Source organism: Elephas maximus, chromosome 3 (assembly GCF_024166365.1).
Source record: "Elephas maximus indicus isolate mEleMax1 chromosome 3, mEleMax1 primary haplotype, whole genome shotgun sequence".
Taxonomy (NCBI): Eukaryota; Metazoa; Chordata; class Mammalia; order Proboscidea; family Elephantidae; genus Elephas; species Elephas maximus.
The window spans coordinates 68,441,049-68,467,884 of NC_064821.1; the positions used below are offsets into that span (position 1 = coordinate 68,441,049).

Sequence of the window (26,836 nt, forward strand, 5' to 3'; positions counted from 1 at the left end):
AGTCAGACTGGAAATATAAATTTGGGATTCATTAACAATGTACATATTTAAAATAATATAATGGAGCTCTGGAGGTGTAGTGGTTAAGCACTTGGCTGCTAACTGAAAGGTCAGCAGTTCAAACCCACCAGCCACTGCATGGCAGAAAGATGTGGCAGTCTGCTTCTACAAAGATTTACAGCCTTAGAAACCCTGTGAGGCAGTTCTACTCTGCCTATAGGGTTGCTATTGAGTCAGATTTGAATTGGCGGCAATGGGAATGGGATTTAACGGATGACAGATGCAGAAAGAGAAAACATGATGGCCTAGAACCAAGCCCTGAAGTCTGCCAACACTCAGAGTTCAGTTAGAGATAAGAAAGGCACGTAAAGGAGAGGTGGGAAGAAAAGTGGTAAGAGGCAGAATATGAGAAGAAAGAAATGGCTACTAGAATTGGCAACATAAAAGTCACTGATCACCTTGACAAGCGCACTTTCATTGGAATGGTGGGTACAGAAGCTAAATTTGAGAGAGTTGTAGAGTGAGTGGGATCTGTGAGAAAGCACGTAAGGACAACTCTTTCCAGAGGTTCTGGTGTATCATGGAACAAACAGAAGGTCTATAACTAGTAGGGGATGAAAAGTCAAGGGCAGGTTTTTATTTTAACATGGTAGATACTAGTGCATGTCTCTTTATCGGCAAAAAGGATTAAGAAGAGAAGGAGAAAAAAAAAAAAGAAGAGAAGGAGAAAGTAATGATGCAGGAGTGGTGGTAGGATAACTACAGTACAAAGGTCCTTGGAGGTGAGAGGGGATAAAACCAAAAAAAAAAAAACCAAACCCACTGCCATCAAGTCGATTACGACTCATGGTGACTCTACAGGACAGAGTAGAACTGCCCCATGGAGTTTCCAAAGAGCACCTGGAGGATTCGAACTGCCGATCTCTTGGTTAGCAGCCGTAGCACTTAACCACTATGCCACCAGAATGATGCAGGAGTGGTGGTAGGATAACTACAGTACAAAGGTCCTTGGAGGTGAGAGGGGATAGGATATGGAATATAAAGAAAAGGGCTTGCCTTTGACAGGAGCAAGAACATTACTTCCATTCTTACAAGAAAGGAGCAATAAAACATGGGTACAAACACAGGTAGAAGATCTGGTGATGGTGAGATAAAAGGGAGTTTCCTATATGGCAACTTCTATTTGAGAAGGCGTCATCAGCTGAAAGTGAGGAAAGATGAGAGAGTATGGGTGCGTCGAAAGAGGTGGTATGTAATATCAAAAGGCAAAACTCATTAGACAAATGTAGTAGGATTTTCAAGCATGGTGAATGCCCAGTTGAGGCTCTGTGATTATGACTAAGGTGAAACTAGTCAGCAAGGTATAAAATTTTACCTAATAATGTTTAGTTACTTGAATTCATTTATGGAAAAGGTAGAGAACTGGGTTAAAATAGGACTGGGGTTTAGTGAGGAGAGTACCAGGGCAAAGTTATTGAGGGTATTTGTAAGGGAGTGATTACAATAAAGGACCATGCAATCTATGCTGCGTAAGAAGGGAAATGGAGACAAGAGGGATATGATGGGTACTGGATAGATCATCTACATGGATGTTGAAATAACCAAGAATATAAGTATGGATAGAGAAGAAAACAGAGAAGATCAAGTCTTTAAAGAGCAGAACGACTGGGAGTTCAGTCTGAAGTAAAAAGGAAAGGTAAGGGGAAGTAAAGATATAGACTTCAAAGGAACTAAAGTTTCTGAAGGAAAAAAAATAAGTTATTTAGAAGGAGTAAGAAGATTCAACTTATTTCATGGCCCTGAAGTTTGTGGATTATTGGATTTTAGGTTACAGGCTTTTTTCTTGGGGATGAGTGGGACATTCAAGAAATTGGAGGAGACACTTTCCACTGATTAGAGCAGTTTTCCACAGTATGGACCGAGTGCATCAGAATCACCGAGCTAACTTCTTAAAAACACAGACTCCACATCCCACTTTGGTGAGTGATATCTGGTGTCTTAAAAGCTAGCAAGCAGCCATCCAAGATGCATTAATTGGTCTCAATCCACCTGAAGCAAAGGATAATAAAGAACTTCAAAGACACAAGGAAAAACGAGCCCAAGAGACAGAAAGGTCCACATAAACCAGAGATTCCATCAGCCTGAGACCGGAAGAGCCAGATGGTGCCTGGCTACAACCAATGACGGCTCTGACAGGGACCACAACAGAGAATCTCTGATGGAGCAGGAGAAAAGTGGGATGCAGACCTCAAATTCTAGTAAAAAAGACCAGACTTAATGGTCTGACTGAGACTGGAGGGACCCCAGAGGTCATGGCCCCCAGACTCTCTGTTAGCCCAAAACTAAAACCATTCCCAAAGGCAATTCTTCAGACAAAGGATAGACTGGCCTATAAGACATACAATATACTGGTGAGGAGTGTGCTTCTTAGTGCAAGTAGACACATGAGACTTTGTAGATAGCTCCTGTCCAGAGGTGTGACAAGAAGGTAGAGGGGGACAGGAGTATTCTATATTACAAACAAGCACTCCAGATGATTCTCATGAATGCTAAAAGTTTGAGAACCACAGGAACAGAATAATTTCTGAGCAAATAATATACAGAAATCAAGTATATCTTTAAAAAAGACTCATACATGTTTTTTATAATTGGAAGTATAAATAAGGTTAAGAAGAACTGTCTTAAGAGAAAAACATTTTTTCCAAGAACAAGTGCTTTATCCCTCCTCCGCTTTTGTAAGTGTCCTACACAAATTTATTCTTTGAAAGTGTGGGGTAAAATATGGAAGGGCACAGCAATTTAATTTCAGGGAGGACTATTTGCCCCATGAAGACAATGTGGCAGAGTAGGCAGGTTTGTGAGACAAAGCCTGTGTCCCCAGAAGAAAAAACAGAACACTCTATAATTTTTTGTCTAATGAATGAATATAATAACTGTTCTCTAGGAGAGTGAGGGTTGGCAAGAGGGAGTGAGTGTGTATCTTATTAAGCTGGATCTACCTCAGGGCCTAATATTAATCTTGAGCTTGTGGGGAATTGATTTTTCTTTTTTGTCCTAGACTGACAGGTGGAATAATTTAGTAGTTAGAAAGGTGGGAAAATACCAAGTCCTTTTTGTAGCAGTAGTTGGGGGTTGGGTCACAAACTTTTCTGATTTTGAGTAAGGCACTATTACCTTTAGAACGTTCAACCTCAAAACAAAATCACCATATGTGATTCCTTGGGTAAGCAGATTCCAGGTGATTTTGTTCCTCAGCTTTATGTCAATAAAGCTAATAGGAGAGCACAAGGATGAACACACAGGGCAGGAAAGCCTTCTGGATATTCTGGGACAAACAAGGCAATCGGTGAAAACCAATTATAAAAGAATAGCATCAGCTGCTAATAGGAATGCCTCTTCTATCATGCACAGAATACAATACTTACTTTCCTCTGACATGGTAAGGTTTGAAGCGAGACTTGAAGTTTCCGGTTTCTGATCACTGACTTCTGGGTTGCTTACTTGACTGAGAGAACCAAAATGAATACATTAGCTCCTGACTGATGTGCTGGATTGCTGAAAGTGATGAACCAAACCCACTTTCTCCCAGGGTATATGTAAGAGGCAAGGTAAATCTTCTTCATGATATTTTCATTTTTGGTTTTTAGGAGCTATTTGAAGAGTCAGGCCCAGGGCTAGTATCCTTGGTATTCTGCTGCTCTTTTTCGTATCTCCAGACCCCTTGAGTTTTTATATCTCAGCAACTCCAGTTAAGCCACAGGCAAGTCAGATTTTCTTTAAGGACCATACGGTAAAAGAATAATTCTACAACACTAAAATGCTTCCCTGTCACTTTGTTTCCAAAGTATCACAGGCAAGCAGGCAGATGATTTCAGACAGGTGGCTCTCAATCAACTACTAATCAGCATCACTTGAGAAGTTTTTTTCAAATTACACATGGGTGCCTACAAGCAGGGGTTTGGAGCCCTTGAAATGGTTCATTCCATTGCATGTCTCCCCACTCTCAATAAACACTTCATTATATATTATACTCGAGACTAAGCAGCTTTTTTTTTTTTTTTTAACGTATAAGGAAAATTAGGAGAAACTGTGAAAGGTAAATGATGTAAGTTGGGAGGACAAATCATTATACTAACCACTTTGATGCTGGGAAGATTCTCAAATTATGGAATGGAGATTATTCTAACTTTCATTCCTCACAATGTTCTCCCTTTTCTTTCTCCCATATTTTCCACTCTCCAGTTATTCCCTCAACTACCTGTATAGCATAATGGTTAAGAGTGCAGATTCCAGAGCCAGGCTGCTATAGTTCTTATTCCACTCTGCCAATAACTAGCTCTAAGACCTTGGGCAAGTCACTGAACCTCTCTGTACCCAAGATTCTTTATCTGTCAAGTGGGGATAATAATAGAACCTACCTCATAGGGTTGTTTTGAGGATTAATGAATTAATATATCAAAAGTACTAGAGACTAGAACTTAGTAAGTACAACATAAGGGTAGCTATTATTGTTATGTTGAAACTTCTTCCCAGCCCAGGCATTCACGTTCCCTGGAAAGAAACCTGCTTTGCTCTTCTACACCCTAGGGAGAGGTGGAGGACACTGCAGGAGCCGTTCTATGTATCTGGAAAGATAAGACTGACTAATCAAAGGTAAGAGTAGTTTCTACACAGCAAAATTTAAAAAGAAAATATTATTTATATAAAAATACAGAGTCAAAATTCTTAAAGCTCTCGTAACATTTCTGAAACTGACCTCCAGTATTCAAATAAATTTCCTTTTTCTGGTATATTTTGAATGTTCAAGCAATTTTTCCTCAGATGTAATTAACTGCTAAATCCCCAGATAAAATTTATGTTTATCTATTTACTCAAATGCCTGTATTTTTGGAATAGCACTTAATGTACTCACCAAGATGTGACTATGGGAACTGAAGGGCAAGGGTAAGAAATCATGCTGAGTAGTTACAGAATGTTTCCCGAACTGGCCTAGTCATTATAATTACCTTAATGCTTGTTAAAAATACAGACTTCTGGACCCCGTCTCATACCTACTCAAACAGAAATCCCAGAGAAAAGACATAAAACTGGACAAGAACTTCACACTTCTGACTACAATGACTAGCTTGTCTTCTACATGTACCTGGATAGCTCTGGGGTTCACTGTTTACCCACTGCTGAAAGGCTATTTCTAGATTCTGTATCTTAGAAGGTGGTGATATATATATGGTCCGAGATGCAGTGGGCCAGTTTCTAAAATTCTATGACCCTGGATTAGGTTACAGCAAAATTCCTAATATTCAACATATTCAAATGAGCATCTAGAGACTAAATAGAAACAACAGTGCCAAGAATACTGAATTAATGCTAGCACTTGGTTAACATTTAAAATTATTATCTCTAGAGAAATGATGTACTGTCCCAATACATGCAGTCCCCAATTTACGACGTATCTGAGTTACATTTATGACCGTCTGGTTTTTTTTGCACATCTTTATTGTTAGTAATATACAATGTTACAGCACTTAATTTGCTGATGTAATCATTCTCATGCCAACCCCCAAATACAAATAAAGATCAGGTTTATAAAGATACTTATAATAAAGGCAATAACAATGAAAACTTTAAAAAAAGGTGAGGTATTCAACATACGTCAGAACGAACTTATGACAGAGTCATCAGAACAGAACCCCATTGTCAGTCGGGGACTACCTGCATATAATTTTTAGAGCCATATAAACATAAATCCTACTGAACAATATGTGCACCATGAAAAAAGTTATTCTAAAATAAAATACCAAAAAGAAAAAGGAAATGCAAAAAAACCACCCAAACTGTAAAAAGTGAGCATCACAAATACCTCATTCTCATTCAACACAAGTGTTGTCAATAATCAGCATGTACGTGTTTCAGAGAATTTTTATCTGAAACCAAGTAATTTCAAAATATAAAGGCTGATAGTAAGAACCAAAAGAAGGGCCATCATGCCCACATACTAATCGGCATGTGAAAAAAACTGTAAGTAGATCATTAAAAAGAAATTTGACTTTACATACCTTAAAGTTTGCTCTCCTGATTCCTGCATCTTGACTTTTTTCACCTGAAAAAAATAAATATACAAAGAGTACCAATCCAAGGATCTATTTTTGAAATCATCTAGCTACTCAAATGGCAGGCCAATATTAATAAATTACAGGGTAACCAATTTTTGTTTTGCTTAGATTTATTTAATTAACCCTTGCTATGCTTTTGAGTTAGAAATAGACTTCTTTTTCACATGAAGCTCTTTTCCTCTTTTTAATGAAAAAAGTGTTTTTCAGGCCTAAGGTAAAATGTTTACCAGGATTTTTACTGTAGGTAGAATGTTTATGAGGATGAAGTATGTTAACTAAGAATGAGGTCATTAGACTTAATGTTGCAGACTAGAAATAAGAATCTGAACTGAAATTTGTTCTCTGGTATAACAAATTAAAGTCCAGCTCCGTAACATTTTTTCCAAAGAATTTTTATGTATACAACCACCAAACCAAAAAAGCCAAATCCGTTGCCCTCGAGTTGATTCCGACTCATAGTGGCCCTACAGGACAGAGTAGAACTGCCCCATAGAGGTTCCAAGGAACGCCTGGTAGAGTTGAACTGCTGACCTCTTGGTTAGCAGTCATAGCACTTTAACCACTATGCTACCTGGGTTTCCGTATATGACCACGACTTTTTTTTAATTCCCACACTAATGTCATTACAGAAATGCAAATCAGAGCCATAACGATATTCCATTTCACACCCACTAGGTTGGCTATTATCAGAAAAATGGAGAACAGTTAAGTGTTGGTGTAGATGTGGAGAAACTGGAACCCTCATCCATTGCTGGTGGGAATGTAAAATGGTATAGCTATTGTGGAAACATTTTGGCAGTTCCTCAAAAAGTTAAACATAGAATTTCCATATGACCCAGCAATTCCACTCCAACGTATACACCCAAAAGACTTGAAAACGGGGAAGCAAACAAATGCTCGTACGCCAATGTTCACTGCAGCACTATACACAATAACTGAAAGGTGGAACAATCCAAATGTCCATCAACAGATGAATGGATAAACAAAGTGTGGTATGCACATACAATGGAGTATTATTCAGCTATAAAGAGAAACAAAGCTCTGATACATGGTACAATATGGATAAACCTTGAAAAGAGTATGCTGAGTGAAATAAGTCAATCATAAAAGGACAAACAGTATATGATCCCACTTATATGAAATCTAGAATAGGCAAATATATAGAGATTAAAGTTTATTCATGGTTATGAGGAGCGGGAGGGAGGGGGAAGGGCAAGTCATTACTTATGGGGCACTGAGCTTTTGTTAAGGGTGATGGAAAAATCTGGCAACAGTGGTGATTGTTGCACAATATGGTGAATGTAATTATGTCACTGAGCTGTACACACAAAAATGGCTGAAATGACAAATGTTTGTTTTACATATTTTACCACAATAAAAAAAAATTCAGGTATGTTCTGTCCTTTGCAGTGTGAAGATTATTCTCCCTGACAGAGAAGACAGAAAGAATTCAAGGGGTGAGTCAGTCATTTTCTTTGTCATTTGTTCCATCCTTTTCTTCTCATTTCCAAACCCAAAATATAGCTTTAAAAGCCCTTTTTGTTGTTTTTGAAAATGTTTTCCCAAGTTTTACTCCTTTTCTATGTTTTAGCCTAGAGCACAGTATGGTTAAAGGACGCACCACCTCTTTTGTCTACGCATAAGTATTACTAATTTTTCTTTTTAAAACTTAAACATGAAAGGCTACACGCTCATTATTTTTAAAAATCCAAACCATATAGATATGTATAAAATAAAAAATATATATAAAAGGCCCATTTGTCCCACCATCTCTGTGAATTATCAGTATTGAGTTTAGTACATATACTACCAAATTTTTTCCTACGCATTATATTCTTTTAAAACTTGAGTTCAGAGAGCAACCTTGATAGCCACAAAAGAGTTTTTTTTTTTTTTTAATGTTTCCAGGTTGCCAGGAAAAGTCTTGGTTTATGCCAAGGGTTAGCACCCCTTTTCACTCTCCAGAAGAGTTCCAACTTGGACAATAATATGAGGCGCTTCAGAGTGGTTGCGAAAGATGATGATGGGAAAAAAGGCTGTTAGACTTGGTGATTTAAAGGTAACTGTTGACCACAAAAGGAACCTGGAACCTGCTCTGATTGAAGAAGGGTAAGGATAGACAGCAAAAAAAGGGAATGAGAAAGGATTTGAGGCTAGGCTTTGTGTTGCAATGTAAACAATGACCTGAACATAATCTTTAAGTAGAGCAAGCAGGCAGCAGAGAAACAAAAGGGATAGTTCAACAAGGAAGACTGAAAAAGAGACAATGGGATTAAAGTAATTTTAATAATAACACCCACCAGCAACATCTCTCCTTATATATAGGTAAATGGTAGGGTTAAAAATCTTGGTTTTATTTATCATCATCACCTAGGGATTGGACCATTCTTTCCACTTATATTTTACATCTCTACTACAGTTTGTGAAAAGTTGTTTTTTGCTTTTTTTTTTGGTCAAAGTCTGACATTTACTCTTCCCATTCTATTTTTTAAGAGTTAAAAAGGAAATGATGCCCCATGACAATCACCATTTACAGTCAGCAGAAAATCTGTTTTTAAAGTGCTTCAATTTCTCACTTTCCTCTGAAGTAACAGGTTTTACACATCATGTTACAAAAACTGAATAAAACAGCAAGGAAATGAAGCAGAGCAGAAAAGATGAGTTGCAAGCAGTTCAGCCTCACAATTCTCATTATCTTAAACAGTTAAGAAGTAACTAACAATACCCATATCAACAGTAAATCAACACATTGAAAATATGACTAAACCTGTTGTTTTAGTACATTAAAAACTCAATGACAGAGTTTTCCTTGATACATTTAGTATCAACCTATTTGTATTCAGCTATTTGTTCCTGTAATTATACATCTTATAAACACTGCTGAGGATCATTTTTAACCCTACCATTTACCTGATTATGGTAAATGTTCCACCAGGGATAGGGACTGACGTTTCAAGTGTTTTGAAAGGTCTTTTTATCAGTTGCTTATGTCTTCCTAGTTTTGTACTTACCTCGTCTGAAAGGGCTACAAGAATAATGGCTAAGTGATCATCAGTATGCATATCTCAGTATAAAGAAAAGTATTAAAATATACTTAAGGACTTTATTATTTAAATGGAGGCTGGTATCCATTCTCTTGTGATGTAAAGAACATATGTAGAATAGGAAAAACATATCTGCTTTCAGAATTCATATTTTTCTAGGTTGAATTTTCATAAAGAAAGATAAATGTTTATCACTCTGTATTTTCTCTTAATATGAAATGCAAGAGTCCCACCGAGGATAGCAAACTGAATCAGTATTTATCTAACCTCAGAAAAAGAAATTCAAAACAAAAGAATAAGACCCTTTAAACATAAAAGCTAGCTTAGAGAACTAAAATATTGCTTTCCTTTTTTAAATCTTAAGAGTCAAAAAATAAGAAGCCATGGCAAGGCATTAAACCCATATCACTTGTGGACATTTAAAATAATTTATTATATTAAAAAAAAGATATTTAAAATAAATTAAGAATTCAATCTAGTCTCTAGACTCTGTCTGATTTTAAAAATTAGCTAGTGTTCACAATATACTTTCCTCAATTACTACTACCTTGTAAGAAATTAAGTCAATTATGGAAATTTAGATAAAAATAAAACTAAAGTTTCTGGCAGAAATAATGATATATTGTCTAGCTGATACTGCTGAATAGATGTCCTCTTTTATGTTCTAAAAACTATAAGACTAGCCATTGATTTTTTTAAATGACATTTCCACATACAATACTTACTTTGTTATGCTGAATTTTCTAAACAGACTCCTTGATTTAGCATTAAGTTAATGAAGTATGAATTTAAGAACATACAACATTGTTTTCTTAGAAGGAAAGTGTAAGGAGTCTTTCCCTTATTTTTATTTCTAATTTGGAATCTATAAGTATAACTGAGTAGTATTTGAACTCTCAAGATCAGCTTTTCTATAGCCAACTTTAAATTGTTAAAGGAAATACTTACTGGTTGTTCTGGTAAATCTTGTTCTTCTTCCATGAGGACCAATATTTCTTTTTATGCTTATGTGAAAGGATTGCAAGTTTCTCAGCAGTCTTCACAGTCTGTTTAAAAAAGAGGGGTAGATTCAAAGCTTTATACACTTTTAAAGCGTTATCATTGAGGCCATCAGAGAATTATTTTTAAATATTTTGCTATCCCAAGGTTTTTACGTGAGTTCCAATCTCCAAATCTCAAACCTGCACGTGGCTTTTCAAAATGGATATGCTGCACCAAGTCAAGATTTTTATAATACCTTGCAAAAGCCAACACGTGGAACCACTTCTGCTGTACTTAAAACATGGTTACTATAGAACCTAATGCATTAAACATTTTACAATGACAGCCATGTGCAGATAACTAAAACAATTTTTTTTATTAAAATTACATTAAAAATGATAAAGACTGGCCTAACATGTCAGTAAGTTCTGATAAAATCTAACCTGCTTTAAAGTGGAACATTTACATAACTGTTAATCGACACAAAATCACTTTAAATAGGACAAACTGGAATATCAATTAAATACAACCAACTATCTGTCTACGTGTAATCAATTTAAAGGACAACTCTTATTTCTTCTGGACCTATTTTAACAATGAAAATAAATAAGTAAAGTGAACCTTCAATTTTAGAGTTAAAGAAATCCTGCCTTGATTTCCAAGAAAGAAAAATAGAGGATTCTAAGCCCCACGTTTACTGGTAAGACCATCTTGCTGTGTCCTGCTGGCAACATAGAGACAGACAGACACACAGGCACTAGGAAACTAAATACATTATGAAAACAAAATACTCTTTCTGTTCAACAAAAATGAGACAAGCATTTCTCCCAAACAGATGTGATTGCTAACACCTCACTTCTACCAACCACTGTAACCAACCTAACACATACAGCAAGAGCCAAAATGGAATCTTACTGCAGAAGTAATGAAAATAAATAAATTAGCACACAAAGGAAAACAAAAAACTTCAGCTGTGCCAATATACTCTACTACTGTATCTTGGTGCAATATAACAAGCACACTTTGTTTTAGAGCTACACTCCACAACGAGAAAACACGAGTAAGGGGTGCAAATCATCCCTGCCCTGATCTAGAAGATCAAGAGAAAAAAAACTATAAAGGTCAGAAGTATTTGATGCTCACTTTTTTTTTTTTTTTTTTACTCACGTGTAGCTCACACAGACAGGCTCGAAAGCTAAGTTCTCATACTACATGACGCAGATAGCTGGCGCTGCAGAATTACAGAGCACAGTAACTAAAGCTCACAGGAACTACCTTCCCTGCACTTGTTTTGTTCTACTCACAAGAACTTAATAAATATGACGTGAAACTGACTCACAATACTGAAAGATGAAACATTTTTATGTTTTACCAGCGTATACTTATCTTGGTTTTAAACTGAAATATCTTTTCTTTACTTTTTGGGATTTTTTTTACCGTCTAAATGTAGATAATGTGCATATACGGTTTCTTCCCATAAGAAAGAGCGAAACAGGGCCAAACCATTAGGGAAAAGCATAATGCCTTTAATACTTCATTTGTTGAACTTTTGTGTGACCACCTCTCACCTAAACAAAACGTGATAATATTCCATCCAAATTTTAACTGTGGGCCGTAAATGTAATAACTACAATCTTTACTACGTTCCCGAAAAGAGAGAATATTTCCCCCATATGAAGGCATAAAATCTATCTCTGGGCAAGAAAAAGGCAAGGAGATTGTAAAAATGAATGCTCAATAACATAAGTGCTTTAATTTTGTTTTTAAACACAAGAATTAATTTATTTTAAAAATCTGAACAACATTAGAGAACACAGGTTTTTTAACGTTGATCAAAAGGAGTCGTATGTTTTAAAAGCTAAGAAACGTCACTGAATGGGGGGAGATAAGCCCTCAAGCTACACAAAACCAAATGTATTTAAATCTTGAATTTTGTTTTTAGAAATACGTTAATATTATACTGATTTTATAAGACAGGAATCTATTTTTCTTGAGATAAATTCTGTAAGTTGCAAGAAAATAACCTGCTTAAAAAAAAATTGACCCTCACTCCTCTCTACCTCTCACATTTCTTCTCCTTTGAAAATAAGCACTCTTTGTTGTTTCCATCTCAAAAATTATTTTCTCAGCTTTTCAATTTAGAGGAATACAAAGGGTACAGACAGTTTCTATATTAAAAAAAAAAGGTGTTTAAAAATCAGGCTTGATATCTCAAAGTAATTGGTCAATGACAACCAATAATTTTGATTATTTTAAAACAAAAAAAGGCTATAATGAAAGAATATGATTTATTACAGGATCTTCTGGGATTCTACTGGCAAAGTGTGATATACAGGAAGTTTGCATACACCCTGGTACATTTGTGTGCAAAATGCATTAATAATGACAAATTATATAATTCTATTATAACATGCATCTAAAGATACTTTCTGTCAATATAGTATTATTCTTCCTTTCAATAATTTGTAGTTGAAAAAAACTGAAACATAGGAACTAGATATAAGAGTACAAGTATTCATCACAAGTTCCTTGTATTTATCAATGTGGTAATACTTTTCATATTAAGATCTCATATTATTTTCTCTAAGTGGCACATGCTATCAATCAAAAGTCATATTTACTAGCTACCAGATGAAAGTCTTCAGTAACATAAAGACAGTGCTCCAGTATTTGATAATAAAAGAAGTACAGAATTACTATTTAAATTTTAATATTCTCATTTCCATGTATTAGTCCTAGAGTTTAATCTAAATGTGATTTTTTTTTTTGCCATTAATGTAACCTGACATTATTCTACATTTAATGAGATTCATCTTTTAATATACCAAATAACACAACACCTATCACATAGAAGTGGAGAGTAGATACTTAATGTAATTAAAAACTTGGTCAAACAGCCAATGAAATTACAAAACACATTCTTAATCTTCTGTTTTAAGTCCCTTTTGGGCACTTGGATAGTAATGGCTTTTCATAATTTTCTAGTTTCAATTTTTACTTCTGGTTTCTAAATGCAGTTTTATCATCTTTTTGGGGGATAGAGCTTCTCATTATCTATATGTCTTCATGGACAGAAATCTGGGAAACTTTACAATTGGCAACAAAACAGTATTTCCTAAGACTTCTCATTTCCCTACCTGCCAAGTGCTGCTGACAATAAAAAAATAAGAGCTTGGGTTTGAATCAAAAATTTAAATACTATTCTGATTTCACATGCTCAAAATAATGCATAATCCTCTTGTAATATGGCAGCAATAGATTTTATCTTTAATCTTAAAAATTAGACGGAACATCACTGGTAATAAATACTTTATTTCAAAATCCTGATTAGAATCCTACCTCAAAATTTCTGTTCTGTACCAAGTGTAATATACTACTTATTGTAAATGGCCAAAGTAAGCGCTTAGGTTACTTCAATGTGTTATTATAGCTCTTAGGTATAAACCAAAAAACCTGTTGCCGTCAAGCTGATTCCGACTCATAGTGACCCTATAACCAAAACTGAACCCGTTGCCATCAAGTCTATTTCGACCCATAGCGACCCTACAGGACAGAGTAGAACTGCCCCATACAGTTTCCAAGGAGCGCCTGGTGGATTTGAACTGCCAACCTTTTGCTTAGCAGCCGTAGCTCTTAGCCACTATGCTACCAGGGTTTCCAGTGACGCTATAGGAAGGCAGATATTAAAAAGAAAGAAAGAAGTATACACACATTTTAAAGCACAGAATAGAAGTCAAATTGTTCTCAATGAAAACAAAGTATGTATCATCCTTAATTAACTTCAAGAGAAGGGTCTAAGTGGAGCAAAGCAGTCTGATTATAGGTCCTGGAAGGGAAACTTGCATGCAGATAACTAAGTGTGCACAGAGATATTCAGGGCTTAACTGACTATCGATGATAACGTCCTACACAGAAGCCGAAAACAGGTAGTCCATAAATTTCATCACCAACCACACTGTATTTTAGAAGTCTATTTATTTACCACCCCTTCCAAAACCTTATATATATTTACACATATTTTTTAAAGCACACTATAGAAAAGGCTACAGAAATTTCCATGGGGGAACTTAACAGCATCCTTATCAAAAATTTTTTTTAATCATAGCAATAAATTATAAACAAAAGTAGCCTGAAAAAGCATATCAAAAAACTGATGTATCATCACTTAAGATTTTTATTAAAGTGTGATCACTTTAGGACTTAAAAGTAGTAGATAATTAGTAAATATTTACCATGGCATCCTCAAATATAATTATGTGTATGCCTTGAAGAATGAAAACACAAAATACCCTCTTCCAATGGCATTAAGACCACTGCTTCAAGTATCGTTATTCAATAACAGCTGATCTATTCTAAAGGGAATCTACTAGTGAGTTCAGAAACAAATGTCCTAACGACCAAGGACCAACCATAAAGCCTATAGATATTTGCTTAAAATAAATTCTAATTTATAAACTAGGAGCCTTTATAAAGCAAAATCGGAAGCTGTCAAGGAAGATGGTTTCAAAATAAAAGAAACCATTTTTTGTGGTCTCTTGCTGTACAGTGCTTTTTAGTAATTATTAGTGGAGATAACACTAAATAGAAATTTGGGCTTCAAAATCTGTACAATATATACATTAGTTTTCAAATAAGAACAAACAAAAGCTTATTCTAATACCTATAAATTTCTTATTGAAAATTAGGCAAAAATAAAGGTGTATATAAATTTTTGTATGAGAGACTGACTTGATTTGTAAACTTTGACTTAAAGCACAATAAAAATTAAAAAAAGAAAATTAGGCAAAAATAATGAATATTTTGGAGGAGAGGAGAGTAACAGAGGCAATTACGGAAGACCTGCCCTGTACCAGTCCTTCACACCAATTATAGTAGGAAGGAAAGAGAACTAACATTTACTAAACATCTATTATACACCAAACATTTTTACATTATCTCACCTAATTTTATCTCTAAAACTACTACAGGAGAAACGTGGTACCATCCTTATATTACAGACAGGGCAACTGGATTCAGAGATTTAAACAATTTGCCCGAGAATAACAGCAACAATGTTAAAGGTTTAAGTGGAAATACACAAGTTAAAGAAACTAGAAATACCAAAAACAATCAGCAAATAAAAAAAGTGTCAAAATGAATGGAGAAAATAAATATTTAAAAATATTGTCAGAAAACTGAATATCAATGTGGAAAAAAATTATACGCCATGATTAATTCTAAATAGATGAAGGGCTAAGCATTCAAAAAATTTTGGAGAAAACAGAGTAGTATATTTATCTCATCTACAGAAAAGAGATAAATTTATGAGTAAATAGAATAAAGCCTAAGCAACAAAGCCACATATCCAATTATGTAAAATATTTAATGCAATGAAAAACAAGAAATCTAACATTAAAAGGATGTTAACGAATGCAGACAACATCTGCAATAATTATGATAAAACCCGAAAAAACCAAACCCATTGCCACTGAGTTAATTCCAACTCACAGTGACCCTATAGAACAGAAACTGCCCCACAGGGTTTCCAAGGAGCGGCTGGTGAATTCCAACTGCCAACCTTTTCGTTAGCACCCAAGTTCTTAACTACTGCACCACCAGTGCTCCATAATTATGATCCAAACCAAAAACCAAGCCCAGTGCTGTCGAGTCGATTCCAACTCATAGCGACCCTATAGGACAGAGTAGAACTGCCCCATAGAGTTTCCTAGGAGCGCCTGGCGGATTCGAACTGCAGACCGTTATGGTTAGCAGCTGTAGCACTTAACCACTACGCCACTAGGGTTTCCATAATTATGATAATCGTGATAGATAGAGCTTAATGGCTACAATACAAGGCCAACCAATTCAACCTGTAACAATCATCTACTATGTGCCAAGCAATGACTAACAAGTACCTGTCAAAGTAACCACAAAGATCAAATCAGCACTTGAGAAAAAAAGACTATCTCACTACTGATTAAAGAAATATAAATTTTAATATTTTTAAGATATCATTTCATATCTGTTAAATTACCAAAAATAAATCTAAACAACAAAACCAAAAGTAATCTGGGCCATAAGAAGATAAGACATATTCAGGCACAGTTGTAAAATCATATGTATCTTCGGACTGTTCCCCAGATAGAGTATTAAAAAAAAAAAAACCAAACCTGTTGCTGCCAAGTCGATTCCGATTCATAGTGACCCTGTAAGGAGTGGAACTGCCCCACAGGGTTTCCAAGGAGAGGCTGGAGGATTCAAACTGCCAACCTTCTGGTTAGCAGTCAAGTTCTTACCCACTGTACCACCAGAGCTCCACAGAGTATAAAAGAGGTCATAAAATTGGCCAAAAACCAAAAAAAACCAAATCCACTGCCGTGGAGTTGATTCCGACTCATAGCAACCCTATGGGACAGAGTAAAACTGCCCGATAGAGTTTCCAAGGAGCACCTGGCGGATTCGAACTGCCAACCTCTTAGTTAGCAGCCATAGCACTTAACCACACCACCACCAGGGTTTCCAAAATTGGCCAAAGCCTAATGTTAATAATTTTTCTTGGGAATAAATGGAAGAATTAAATAGAGAGGAAAAGGCTAACTCCGTGTGTGTGTATGTATATATATATATACATATTTATACATAATGCAAGTACAAGTTTGTTATTCGCAGAAATGAAAAATTAGAAACAACCAGCCCAGTATGTGAAGAACGGTTTAACTATGCTATAGCCCATAACTGAATATTCCATATTAAAATGAAAACTGAAAGATGCTTATTTAAAAGATGAAAAAGCATGTAAGTTTTTGTATTAAGTATAGCTTATAAATATTTTAACATACTTTGATAAGAATCAAAAGCAGATACAATGCTGGATGTTTTAAGGTTCTATACTAAAATGTCAAACATTTTTAAAATGCCTCTTAAAATTCTTAAAATTAAAAAATGTACCTCAAGCCATTAAGCTAAAATTAGACACAAATTCTGCATTCTTTTCCCCCCCTTTTTCTTCAGTAAAGAAATTTCAACTTCAAGGAAAATAAATTTAAACTGACGTGATCCTCTTTGACCTGCAAAATCTTATTAAGAAGACATGCCAACACTACGAGAACCCAGACTGAGAAATTCATTTGATTTTCTTGCTCCGTTACATCTTTCGTAAGAAGTCCAGTTAATTGGAATATGTACACTGCACATAAATCCGGGGTTGGCTTATGTTATGGTTCTGAGCAACGGCACTGAACTTTCTCCAGTAGTGAAAGAATTTGATATTAACAAAGACTTCACACTTGGTTTTACCTTTCTGAACAGAAATTATTCTCTCTGTGAATGCAAGAAACATGTAACATGAGATGCTACAAGGGATATAGAGGTGCAGAAATTGCCACGTGAAGCCTGTAAGTAGCAGAGCCAATGGTGAAACCCAAGAGTCTGGACTCCCTAGTCTGAAGCTTTTTTTTTTTTCTTTTTCATGCAGAATTGAGCATACAACCTGCCCCTTTAAAATTACAGTCCTTGCATCACCTTAGGCTACTTATTCTTTTTCCTTCATTAAATCTCTACCTATTCTACATTATATTACTTTGGCCTCACGGTATAACAACATGCTCTTAAATTTTAAGATGTTTTAAATTTATTAACTCAAAACTTCTTTCTCACTTTAAGACCTCCTTAAAAATTCTAATATTAGATTCTTTTTTAAGGTACTTATTACAACTCTGCATATTTCTAGCAAAAACGACAATTTGGTTTCTCTTTATAACCACAGACCCTTAATTTATGATGTACAGACTTTGATTTACTGTTAATGAAACAGGTCATTTTAATTACAACGTAAGTGAAAATAAGTTCTTTCACTATTTCTAGATAGTGATCAGCATCATCATTTTGGAAAAACAAATTATCTCCCAACCTACTGAAACCTTGAAGTTAGTGAAAAGAGTCCCCTGCTTCATTATTAGTTAATAATTAAGAGTTCTTCAAAACTATTCTGGCTTTTACTTGTGGTCTTTAAATGTGGTAGTTAACAATTCTGTTATAACTATTAATTCTTCCTTTGTATCCTGACCCTAAGTTCCACCTTATTCCTCTTAGTATCTGACAGCACATGGTCGGCATTCAACAAATACTTGTTCAATCAAGCACAATTTCCAAACTCTTGATTCCTTTTAATACTTATTTACTTAAAACCAGTTCATTAAGGACCTTTAATATATTTAGAAGCACACACACACACACAAAAAAAAACAAACTTCACTTTTCCCATTTCTCACCACGGATACCTAAATCACTTTAATTCTTTTCAAGATTTTGTTGATAAGATTTTGTTAACTCGGGAAACACCATTTTGAAGTTTGTGTTAACCAAAAAGTTTCCTTCAAAGACAAGCAAGGAATAAAATACTTCAAATTCTATTATCACATACGTAACAAGTGATCACGTGTGCTATTAAAGGTAAGGAGCCGTTCCATTTCTCCCCCTTAATAGGCTAAAGTTTAAAGTTAAAAAAAAAAAAAAGAGAAAGCCAACGGGAGGGAGGGGGGAGGAAGAGAAGGAGGAAAGGAAGAAGGGAGGGGAAAAGGGGAGGGAGGGAGAGATGAACCCTTCTCTCGCAAACACATATACACATAGCTATCATGAAACAGGAAACCCTGGTGGCATAGTGGTTAAGTGCTACAGCAGCTAACGAAAAGGTTGGCAGCTCAAATCCACCAGGCGCTCCTTGGAAACTCTATAGAGCAGTTCTACTCTGTCCTATAGGGTCACTATGAGTTGGAATGGACTCAATGGCGATGGGTTTATCAGGAAACAAGAATTCTGGCCAAAGATAGGTCCTCATTCCAGTCCCCAGAACCTGTGAATGTTACCTTATTTGGAAAAAGGGTCTTTACCGATGTAATTAAATTAAGGATTCTGAGAGAAAATTATCCTGGGTTATATGAACCAAACCAAACCAAATCCGTTGCCACTGAGTTGATTCCGACTCATAGCGACCCTATAGGACACAGTAGAACTATCCAATAGGGTTTCCCAGGAGCAGCTGGTGGATTTGAACTGCCAACCTTTTGTTTAACAGCCAAGCTCTTAACCACTGTGCCAGGATTATTTGAACGAGCCCTAAATGCCATCACAAGTGTCCTTATAAGAGAAAGGCAGAGGGAGATTTAACACACACAGAGGAGAAGGTGATGTGAAGGCGGGAGGCAGAGACTGGAGTAACAGAGCCAATGAATGCCAGCAGCCACCAGAGGCTGGAAAAGGCAAGGAACAGATTCTCCCTGTGAGCCTTGGGAGGGAGCGCGGCCCTGCCAACACCTTGATTTCAGACTTTGGCCTACAGAACTGTGAGAAAATAAATTTTGGTTGTTTTAAACCACCAGGTTTGTGGTATTTTGTTATGGTAGCTCCAGGACACTAATACAAATACCATACACATTTTGTTTTTGCTATTACCTCTCTGGTTGGGTTTGTTGGCCATCTCCTGGCCACTGGATGAAATACACAAGCTGAAAACAAAGGTGAATAACGAAAACAAAAACCAAACCCGTTGAGTGGATTCCAACTCTTAGTGACCCTATAGGACAGAGTAGAACTGCTCCCTAAGGTTTCCAAGGAGCAGCTGGCAGATTCTAACTACCAAACTTTTGGTTAGCAGACAGCTAACCAGGTTATGCCACCAGGGCTCCAATGAAGAAAAAAGTACCTAAATAAGGTAGCAGAAGATGACTGTTAAGTATAGCTGAAAAACTGCTTCCAAACATTAAAAAGAATAGAGTGAACATAAAACATTCAAAAACTTTCCAGCTAACTGGAAAGTCTACCTCTCTAACAGAACTATTACATACTCTGAAGCTGGCAATCTCCTACTTTTACTCTGGGCCAAACTTTAAATTTATACTGGAAGAAATTCCCAGTAACACAGTAAGACTGGACGTACCAGGTACTTCATGAATCTTGAGAAGATGTACTGATCCTTCCAATGCCTAGAGAACAAACTGAAGTACTAGCACCTTTAAGACAGCATTTAAAATCAGCAATCACTCACTGTACCTTTACTGTTTAATGTGTTTTGCTTAGAAAAAAATTAACTGCTAGAGACGTGAAAATTATATGAAATTCAAATTTCAGTGTCCATAAATAAAGTTTTATTGGAACAGCAAAAAAAAAAAAAAAAAACAACCCAGTGCCGTCGAGTCGATTCCGACTCATAGCAACCCTATAGGACAGAGTAGAACTGCCCCGTAGAGTTTCCAAGGAGCGCCTGGAGGATCTGAACTGCTGACCCTTGGGTTAGCAGCTGTAGCACTTAACCACTACACCACCAGGGTTTCAACCATGCTCATTTGTTGATGCATCATTTATGGCAGTTTTCACATTGCAACAGCAGAGGTCAGTAGTTTCAACAGAGATTGTATGGCCTGCAAAGACTAAAATATTTGCTAATATGAACCTTTACAGAAAAAGTTTGTCCACCTTATATTATGCTAAGTAAAAGAAGCCAGATTAAAAAGGTCACATACTTTATTATTTCATTTATATGATTTTCTAAAAAAGGCAAAACTGTACCAGCAAAAAACAGATCAGTTGTTACCAGGGCTGGAGTGAGGGAGAAGGAAGGACTACCAAGGGGAACAAGAGAATTCTGGGGGACGATGGAAGTGGCCCAAATCTTGATTTTGGTGGTGGCTGCACAACTATACACATTTGTCAAAACTCACAGAACTACACCAAAAAAGTGAATTTTACTGTATGTAAATTATACTTCAACCAAACAATATAAACATAATTGAACATACATACCCACCTACAGAACAACCTAGGAGCCCAGGTGGTACAACGGTTAAATGCTTGGCTGCTAACCAAAAGGCTGGCAATTCAAACTCACCAACAGCTCCCTGGGAGAAAAGGCCTGGCAATCTGTTCCCAAAAAGTTTACAGCCTAGGAAACCCTATGGGGCAGTTCTACTCTGTCATATAGGGTTGCTCTAAGTTGGAACAACCTAGGTCCCTAGGTGGCACACCCTAAGGGTTGGCAGTTTGAATCCACCCAGCAGTACCATGGAAGAAAAGGCCTGGCAATCTGCTTCCATTAAGATTACAGCCAAGAAAACCCTACAGAGCAGTTCTACTCTATAATACATGGAGCTGATGGCAACTAACAACAACAAAACAACCTACTGTCTTAGGAAGCTAGTCACTTACTTTAACTCAGTTGTCACTATTCTAAATTCCTGTAATTCTTATTATGGACTTTTCTTCTGAGTCTCTGACATAGCCTTTGTTGAATATCTTTAATCCTCGGAAAATTTACTCCTTTAGAAACAACTTTTTGAAGTCACAAAAATTACACAGAGCTCAGTCTAAAAACGATAGGTGATAGGTAGATATGGGTGATATTTTTGGTCAAAAATGAAATGATCATAAAGCAACAAGATCAATTTTCTCCTGTGATTTGTAAACCAGTTCAAACAATTAAAAAGATGTTTCAAAATTTTAAACAGTGACAGTGTCATCAAAATAAATACATAACCTATCAAAGCGCTTCCAGGGCAACCCTTCTTGGTCTGGGAAATATTACTTTGTTAGGCCTATGGCCATTAAAGCTTCTGTGACATGACCATTAGTTCTTGATTACCCAACCATGAGAAGAGTTATTAAATCATTCTAGTGTTACTTCAAGGTCCCTGAGTGGCACAATGGCTAAGTGCTCAACTACTAGCTGAAAGGTTGGCAGTTGGAATCCACCCATAGGTGCCTCGGAAGACAGGCCTAGCAATTTGCCTCCAAAAGGTCACAGTCTTCAAAATCCTATGGAGCAATTCTACTCTGCACACATGGGGTCACTATGAGTTGGAATCAAGTCAACAACAACAACAATAGAAACTAACAACAAGTGTTACTTCATACTGTATTATAAAATTGTTATTCAACATATGACAGTACTTCCTTAATAAAACAACATTGTAGCTCATTATTTAATCTACTCCTTTCTCCTCCCTATCTCCAAGAGTAACCCTTTTTACTTATGTTTACAATTCTATGTCCTCTAGATTTTGGCAGTATATTCCCTTGCAACTAATTTATAAAATGGTTATAAAGTTCAAATTAGAAAATGTATGTTAAGGAAGTTAGTGATGTGTAAATACTTAAATTCTTTCAAAATAAGGTGGGTTAAAACTAAAAGAGGTAACAAATCATATATACATATATATCCCTGTCATCACTGAATCCTATGGCCTACTACAAAACGGTTCAAGTCTCCCCTATTTATAAAACAAAACAAAAAATTTTCCAATTCTACCTCAAATTACTCTTCTTTTTTGTTCCTTCATTTCCTTCTCAAGGCAGTCTGTGCTAGTTACTCCCTGACCTAACAGTACAACAGAAACATCAAGGGAAACTGTTACAAATACAGATTCCTGTGCCCCACTCCTGCAGTAAAATGGGGCCTAAAATCTGTATTTTTTAAAAAGTTCCCCACATAGCAAGTCCCAGCCAATCTCCACTGTTAAAATATTTACTGTCTCTTGCTTTCTTAAAAAGCTAGAGATAGAAATACCACATGATCCAACAATCCCACTCCTAGGAATGTATCTTAGAGAAATAACAGCCGTCACACAAATAAACGTATGCACACTCATGTTCTTTGCAGCACTGTTCACAACAGCAAGAAGACAGAAACAACCTAGGTGCCCATCAACAGATCAATGGATAAGCAAACTATGGTACATACACACAACGGGGAATACTATGCAACGATAAAGAACAACGATAAAGCTGAGAAAGATCTCACAACATGGATGAATCTGGAAAGTATTATGCTGAGTGAAATAAGTCAATCACGAAAGGATAAATACTCATAAGGTTTACATACAAAAAGAAATAATCTTTCATGGTTAGGAGGGAGGGGAGGGGTAAGAGGGATAAACAGTAAACAGATAATAGATAAATGGTAATTTTGGTGAAGGGTAAGACAGTACACAATACTGTGGAAGCCAGCACAACTTGTACAAGGCAAGGTCATGGATGCTCCATAAAACCAAAACAAACCCACTGCCGTTGAGTCGATTCCAATTCATAGCGACCCTATAGGACAGAGTAGAACTGCCCGATAGAGTTTCCAAGGAGTGCCTGGTGGATTCAAAATGCCGACCTCTTGGTTAGCAGCTGTAGCACTTAATCACTGTGCCACCAGGGTTTCGGCACATCCAAATTCCCTGAGGGATCAAATTACTGGGCTGAGGGCTGTGGAGACGATGGTTTTGGGGAACATCTAGCTCAACAGGTATAACATAGTTTATAAGGAATACGTTCTACATTCTACTTTGGTGAGTGGCATCTGGGATCTTAAAAGCTTGTGAGCGGCCATCTATTTATACGGTATGCTAATAGATTTTTCTATATTGAACCACGCATGTATTTATTTCAGAGCTGAAACTCTTGGGCTACAGAATACTATTTTTAGTACTACTGAATTCTATTTTCTAATATTGACGTTCTTAGAAGAGAACGTCAATATTAGAATTTTCTCGGAAGAGAACTTCAATATTAGAAAAAAAAAATCCAAATCCGACAGAACCTAACAGCAACAATATTGAATTTAAATTTTTAATATTTATATTTGTAAGACTGGACCATAGTTTCCTATTTTGTGCTGTCTGTAAGGCTTTGCAGTCAACATTTCACAGGCTTCATGAAAACAATTGTAAAGCTTTCCATCTTTATCCATGCTCTGGAACAGACGTAATTATCTGTTCCCTGGTGTCCTGGAAACCCTGGTGGCGTAGTGGTTAAGTGCTATGGCTGCCAACCAAAGGGTCAGCAGTTCGAATCTGCCAGGCGCTTCTTGGAAACTCTATGGGGCAGTTCTACTCTGTCCTATAGGGTCGCTATGAGTCAGAATCGACTTGACGGCACGGCACTGGGTTCGGTTTTGGTTTTGGTTTGGTGTCTTAGTTATATAATGCTGCTGTAACAGAAATACCACAAGTGGATGGCTTTAACAAATAGAAATGTATTGTCTCATGGTTTAGCAGCTAGAAGTCTGAATTCAGGGTGTTGATATAGGGGAAGGCTTACTCTCTCTGTCAGCCCTGGAGGAAGGTCGTTGTCTCTTTAGCCTCTGTTTCTTGGTTTCTGGGAGATCTCTATGTGTCTTAGAATCTTTCTTCCCCCATCTCTGTTTCTTTAATCTACTCCTTTTAGATATTGTTAGAAATTGACAAGACACACCCTATTCTAATCCTGCTCCTATTAACAAAGACAACCCATTCCCAAATGGGTCTATAACCAAAGGCATAGAAGTAGGATTTACAAGAATTTGCGGGGGGGACACAATTCAATCCACAACATTTCACCCTTTGGCCCCCCAAAATTCACGTCCTTGCCACATGCAAAACATTCACCCCATCACGTCACCTCAAAAGTCTTAAATCAACCAAGTCCAAAATCTCATCTTCTGAATCATCTAAATCAACTATGGTTGAGACTTTAGGCATATTCCATCCTGGGGCAAAACTGTTCTTCAGCTGTAAACCTGTGACTCTAGACTACAAGTTATGTTTCCAAAGTACAATGGTGGAAAGGTAGACATTCCCATTATAAATTGGAGAAATTGGAGGGAAAGAAGAGGTAATAGGCACCAAGCAAGTCCAAAGATCAGCAGAATACATTACATTAGCTCTCAAGGTCTGAAAACAATCCTCTCTTCTCTGACACCATCTAGGTAATGGCCCCACCCTCCAGACTCTGGGTGTTGGCAATGCCCTCTGGATTCTGGGTGGAGGTCTCTCAGCCCTGGGCTTTAGCTTTACCGTCCAGGCACATTGAGATGGCAACTCTGCTCCCTCAGCTTTGGCGGGGGGGCATTCTCCTAGTTCCTTTGAGTGGTGACCCCACCCACTTGGCCCCAGCAGGCTCCGTACTTCTGCCCTTTGGGCATGACAGTCCTGCCCCCTCAGCTTTAAGCAGTGGCCCCATTCCCGTGGCAGATCTTAACTGCAGTCCACACTCTAGAACCAAGTTGGTGAAGATCTGACTCTTTAAAACCTAGGAAGCTATGGCTCAACCCTTTGAAATCCAGGAGACTGTGGCCCCACCCTTTGAAACCAAGAAAGTCCTGCATCTCGTGCTCCTTAGAACAGTTCTGGTGATCTCTGAGCTGCTCCAGGGTTGAACCTTTTCTTTGCTTGGAGGACAAGAGATGTAGCTCCTTTGGCCTGTTCCCTGCCTTTAGAATTCCAAGAAGCAGACAGCTTTCTTTCCTTTTGTCCTGTCTCTGACCCCTGAAGTCTAAGGTGATGGGTTTTCTGCTGTGGTAGTTGATTAGATCCATCAATCACAGGCTTAATCTCTTTAACAAAAGATTGGGTAGCCACATCCTCGGTAAAAATTCTAGAGCATGTGTCATTAGCTTGTACAACAGAATTTTCCAAATCTTTAAGTTCTGTTTTCATTTTGCACAGTTCATTTTTAAGCCCTTCTCTTCTAGCATTTTACTATAATTGACAAGGAAAAACCACGTGGCCCCTTTAAGGTCTTGCTTAAAAATCTCATCAGCCAGATATCCAAGTTCACCACTTACTAGTTCTAACTTCCACCAAACATTTGAACATAATCCAAGGAAGTTCTTTGCCACTGCATAAAAAGCATTGCCTTCTTCCACTGTCTAATCACATGTTCATCATTTCCTTTTAACGCCTCACCAGAAGTATATTTAACATCCACATTTCTAGCAATACTCTGTTTCTGGTACCATATGTATTCTCTAAGATGATATACCTCTCCCCACTTCCTTCTGAACCCATGCCATAACTGCCTTTGATATCCATAATTCTACCATCTCTTTAAGGCAATCTAGGCTTTTACATTTGGCACCTTAAAACTCTTCCAGCCTCTATCCATCACCCAATCCCAAAACCACTTCCACATTGTCGGTATTTGTTCGAGCAGCACCCCCACTTCTCGTACCAAATTCTGTCTTAGTTATGTAATGCTGCCATAACAAAAATACCACAGGTGGATGGCTTTAACAAACAGAAATTTATTTTCTCACAGCTTAAGGGGCTAGAAGTCTGAATTCAGGCCGCCAGCCCTAGGGAAAGGCTTCCTCTGTCAGCTTTAGGGGAAGAACCTGTCTCTTTAGCCTCTGTTTCCTGCTTCCTTGGAGATCTCCTAGTGACTTGGCATCTACCCCCATCTATGCTTCCTTAATTTGTCCCTTTCATATCTTTTGACTGACTCAAGACACACCTTATACTTATTCTGCCTCATTAACATAACAAAGACAACCCACTTCCAAATGGGATTATAACCACAGGTATAGAGGTTAAGATTTACAACATGACTTTGGGGGGACAGAATTCAATCCATAATATTTGGCTACTTGAAATAATATATCTATGAAAACATCTGGGTATAAAGTTTTTTGTGGGGTGGCCCTTTGATAAATTTATTAATTTCCTTCACTGTTATTGGTCTATTGAATTTCTGTCTTCTGGGGCCAGATTTGCTAACATTTTTCTACAATATCACTTTCGTCCAGACTGTCAAGTTTATTTGCACAGGGTTTTACGTGTGTATGTGTGTGTGTGTAGTCATTTCATCCTTTTCTGTAGAATGTGGAATTCTACCGTATACTTTAACGAAGTCATCCAAATCAGTTTACTCTCAATGAGCTTCCTGTTGATCAATATTAGGAAGCAGAACATTTTGGTTCAATGG

At 36.9% G+C, this 26,836-nt stretch overlaps 1 protein-coding gene across 4 annotated transcripts in view; it reads right to left on the bottom strand.

Annotated features, from left to right (window-relative positions):
- The window catches only part of EYA3 (EYA transcriptional coactivator and phosphatase 3), a 134,255-nt gene that overhangs the window by 55,197 nt on the left and 52,222 nt on the right, over positions 1-26,836 (bottom strand). For 3 of the 4 annotated variants that reach the window (XM_049878445.1, XM_049878444.1, XM_049878446.1), the window contains 3 exons: positions 10,106-10,203; positions 6,057-6,100; positions 3,426-3,505 (listed from right to left, as the gene is read on the bottom strand). In XM_049878445.1, coding sequence (XP_049734402.1) covers positions 3,426-3,505; positions 6,057-6,100; positions 10,106-10,138 — 157 coding nt within the window. In that variant the 5' untranslated portion in view covers positions 10,139-10,203. Of the gene's footprint in view, positions 1-3,425; positions 3,506-6,056; positions 6,101-10,105; positions 10,204-26,836 lie in introns of those variants that run through there. The other variant, XM_049878447.1, reaches the window with a different exon arrangement.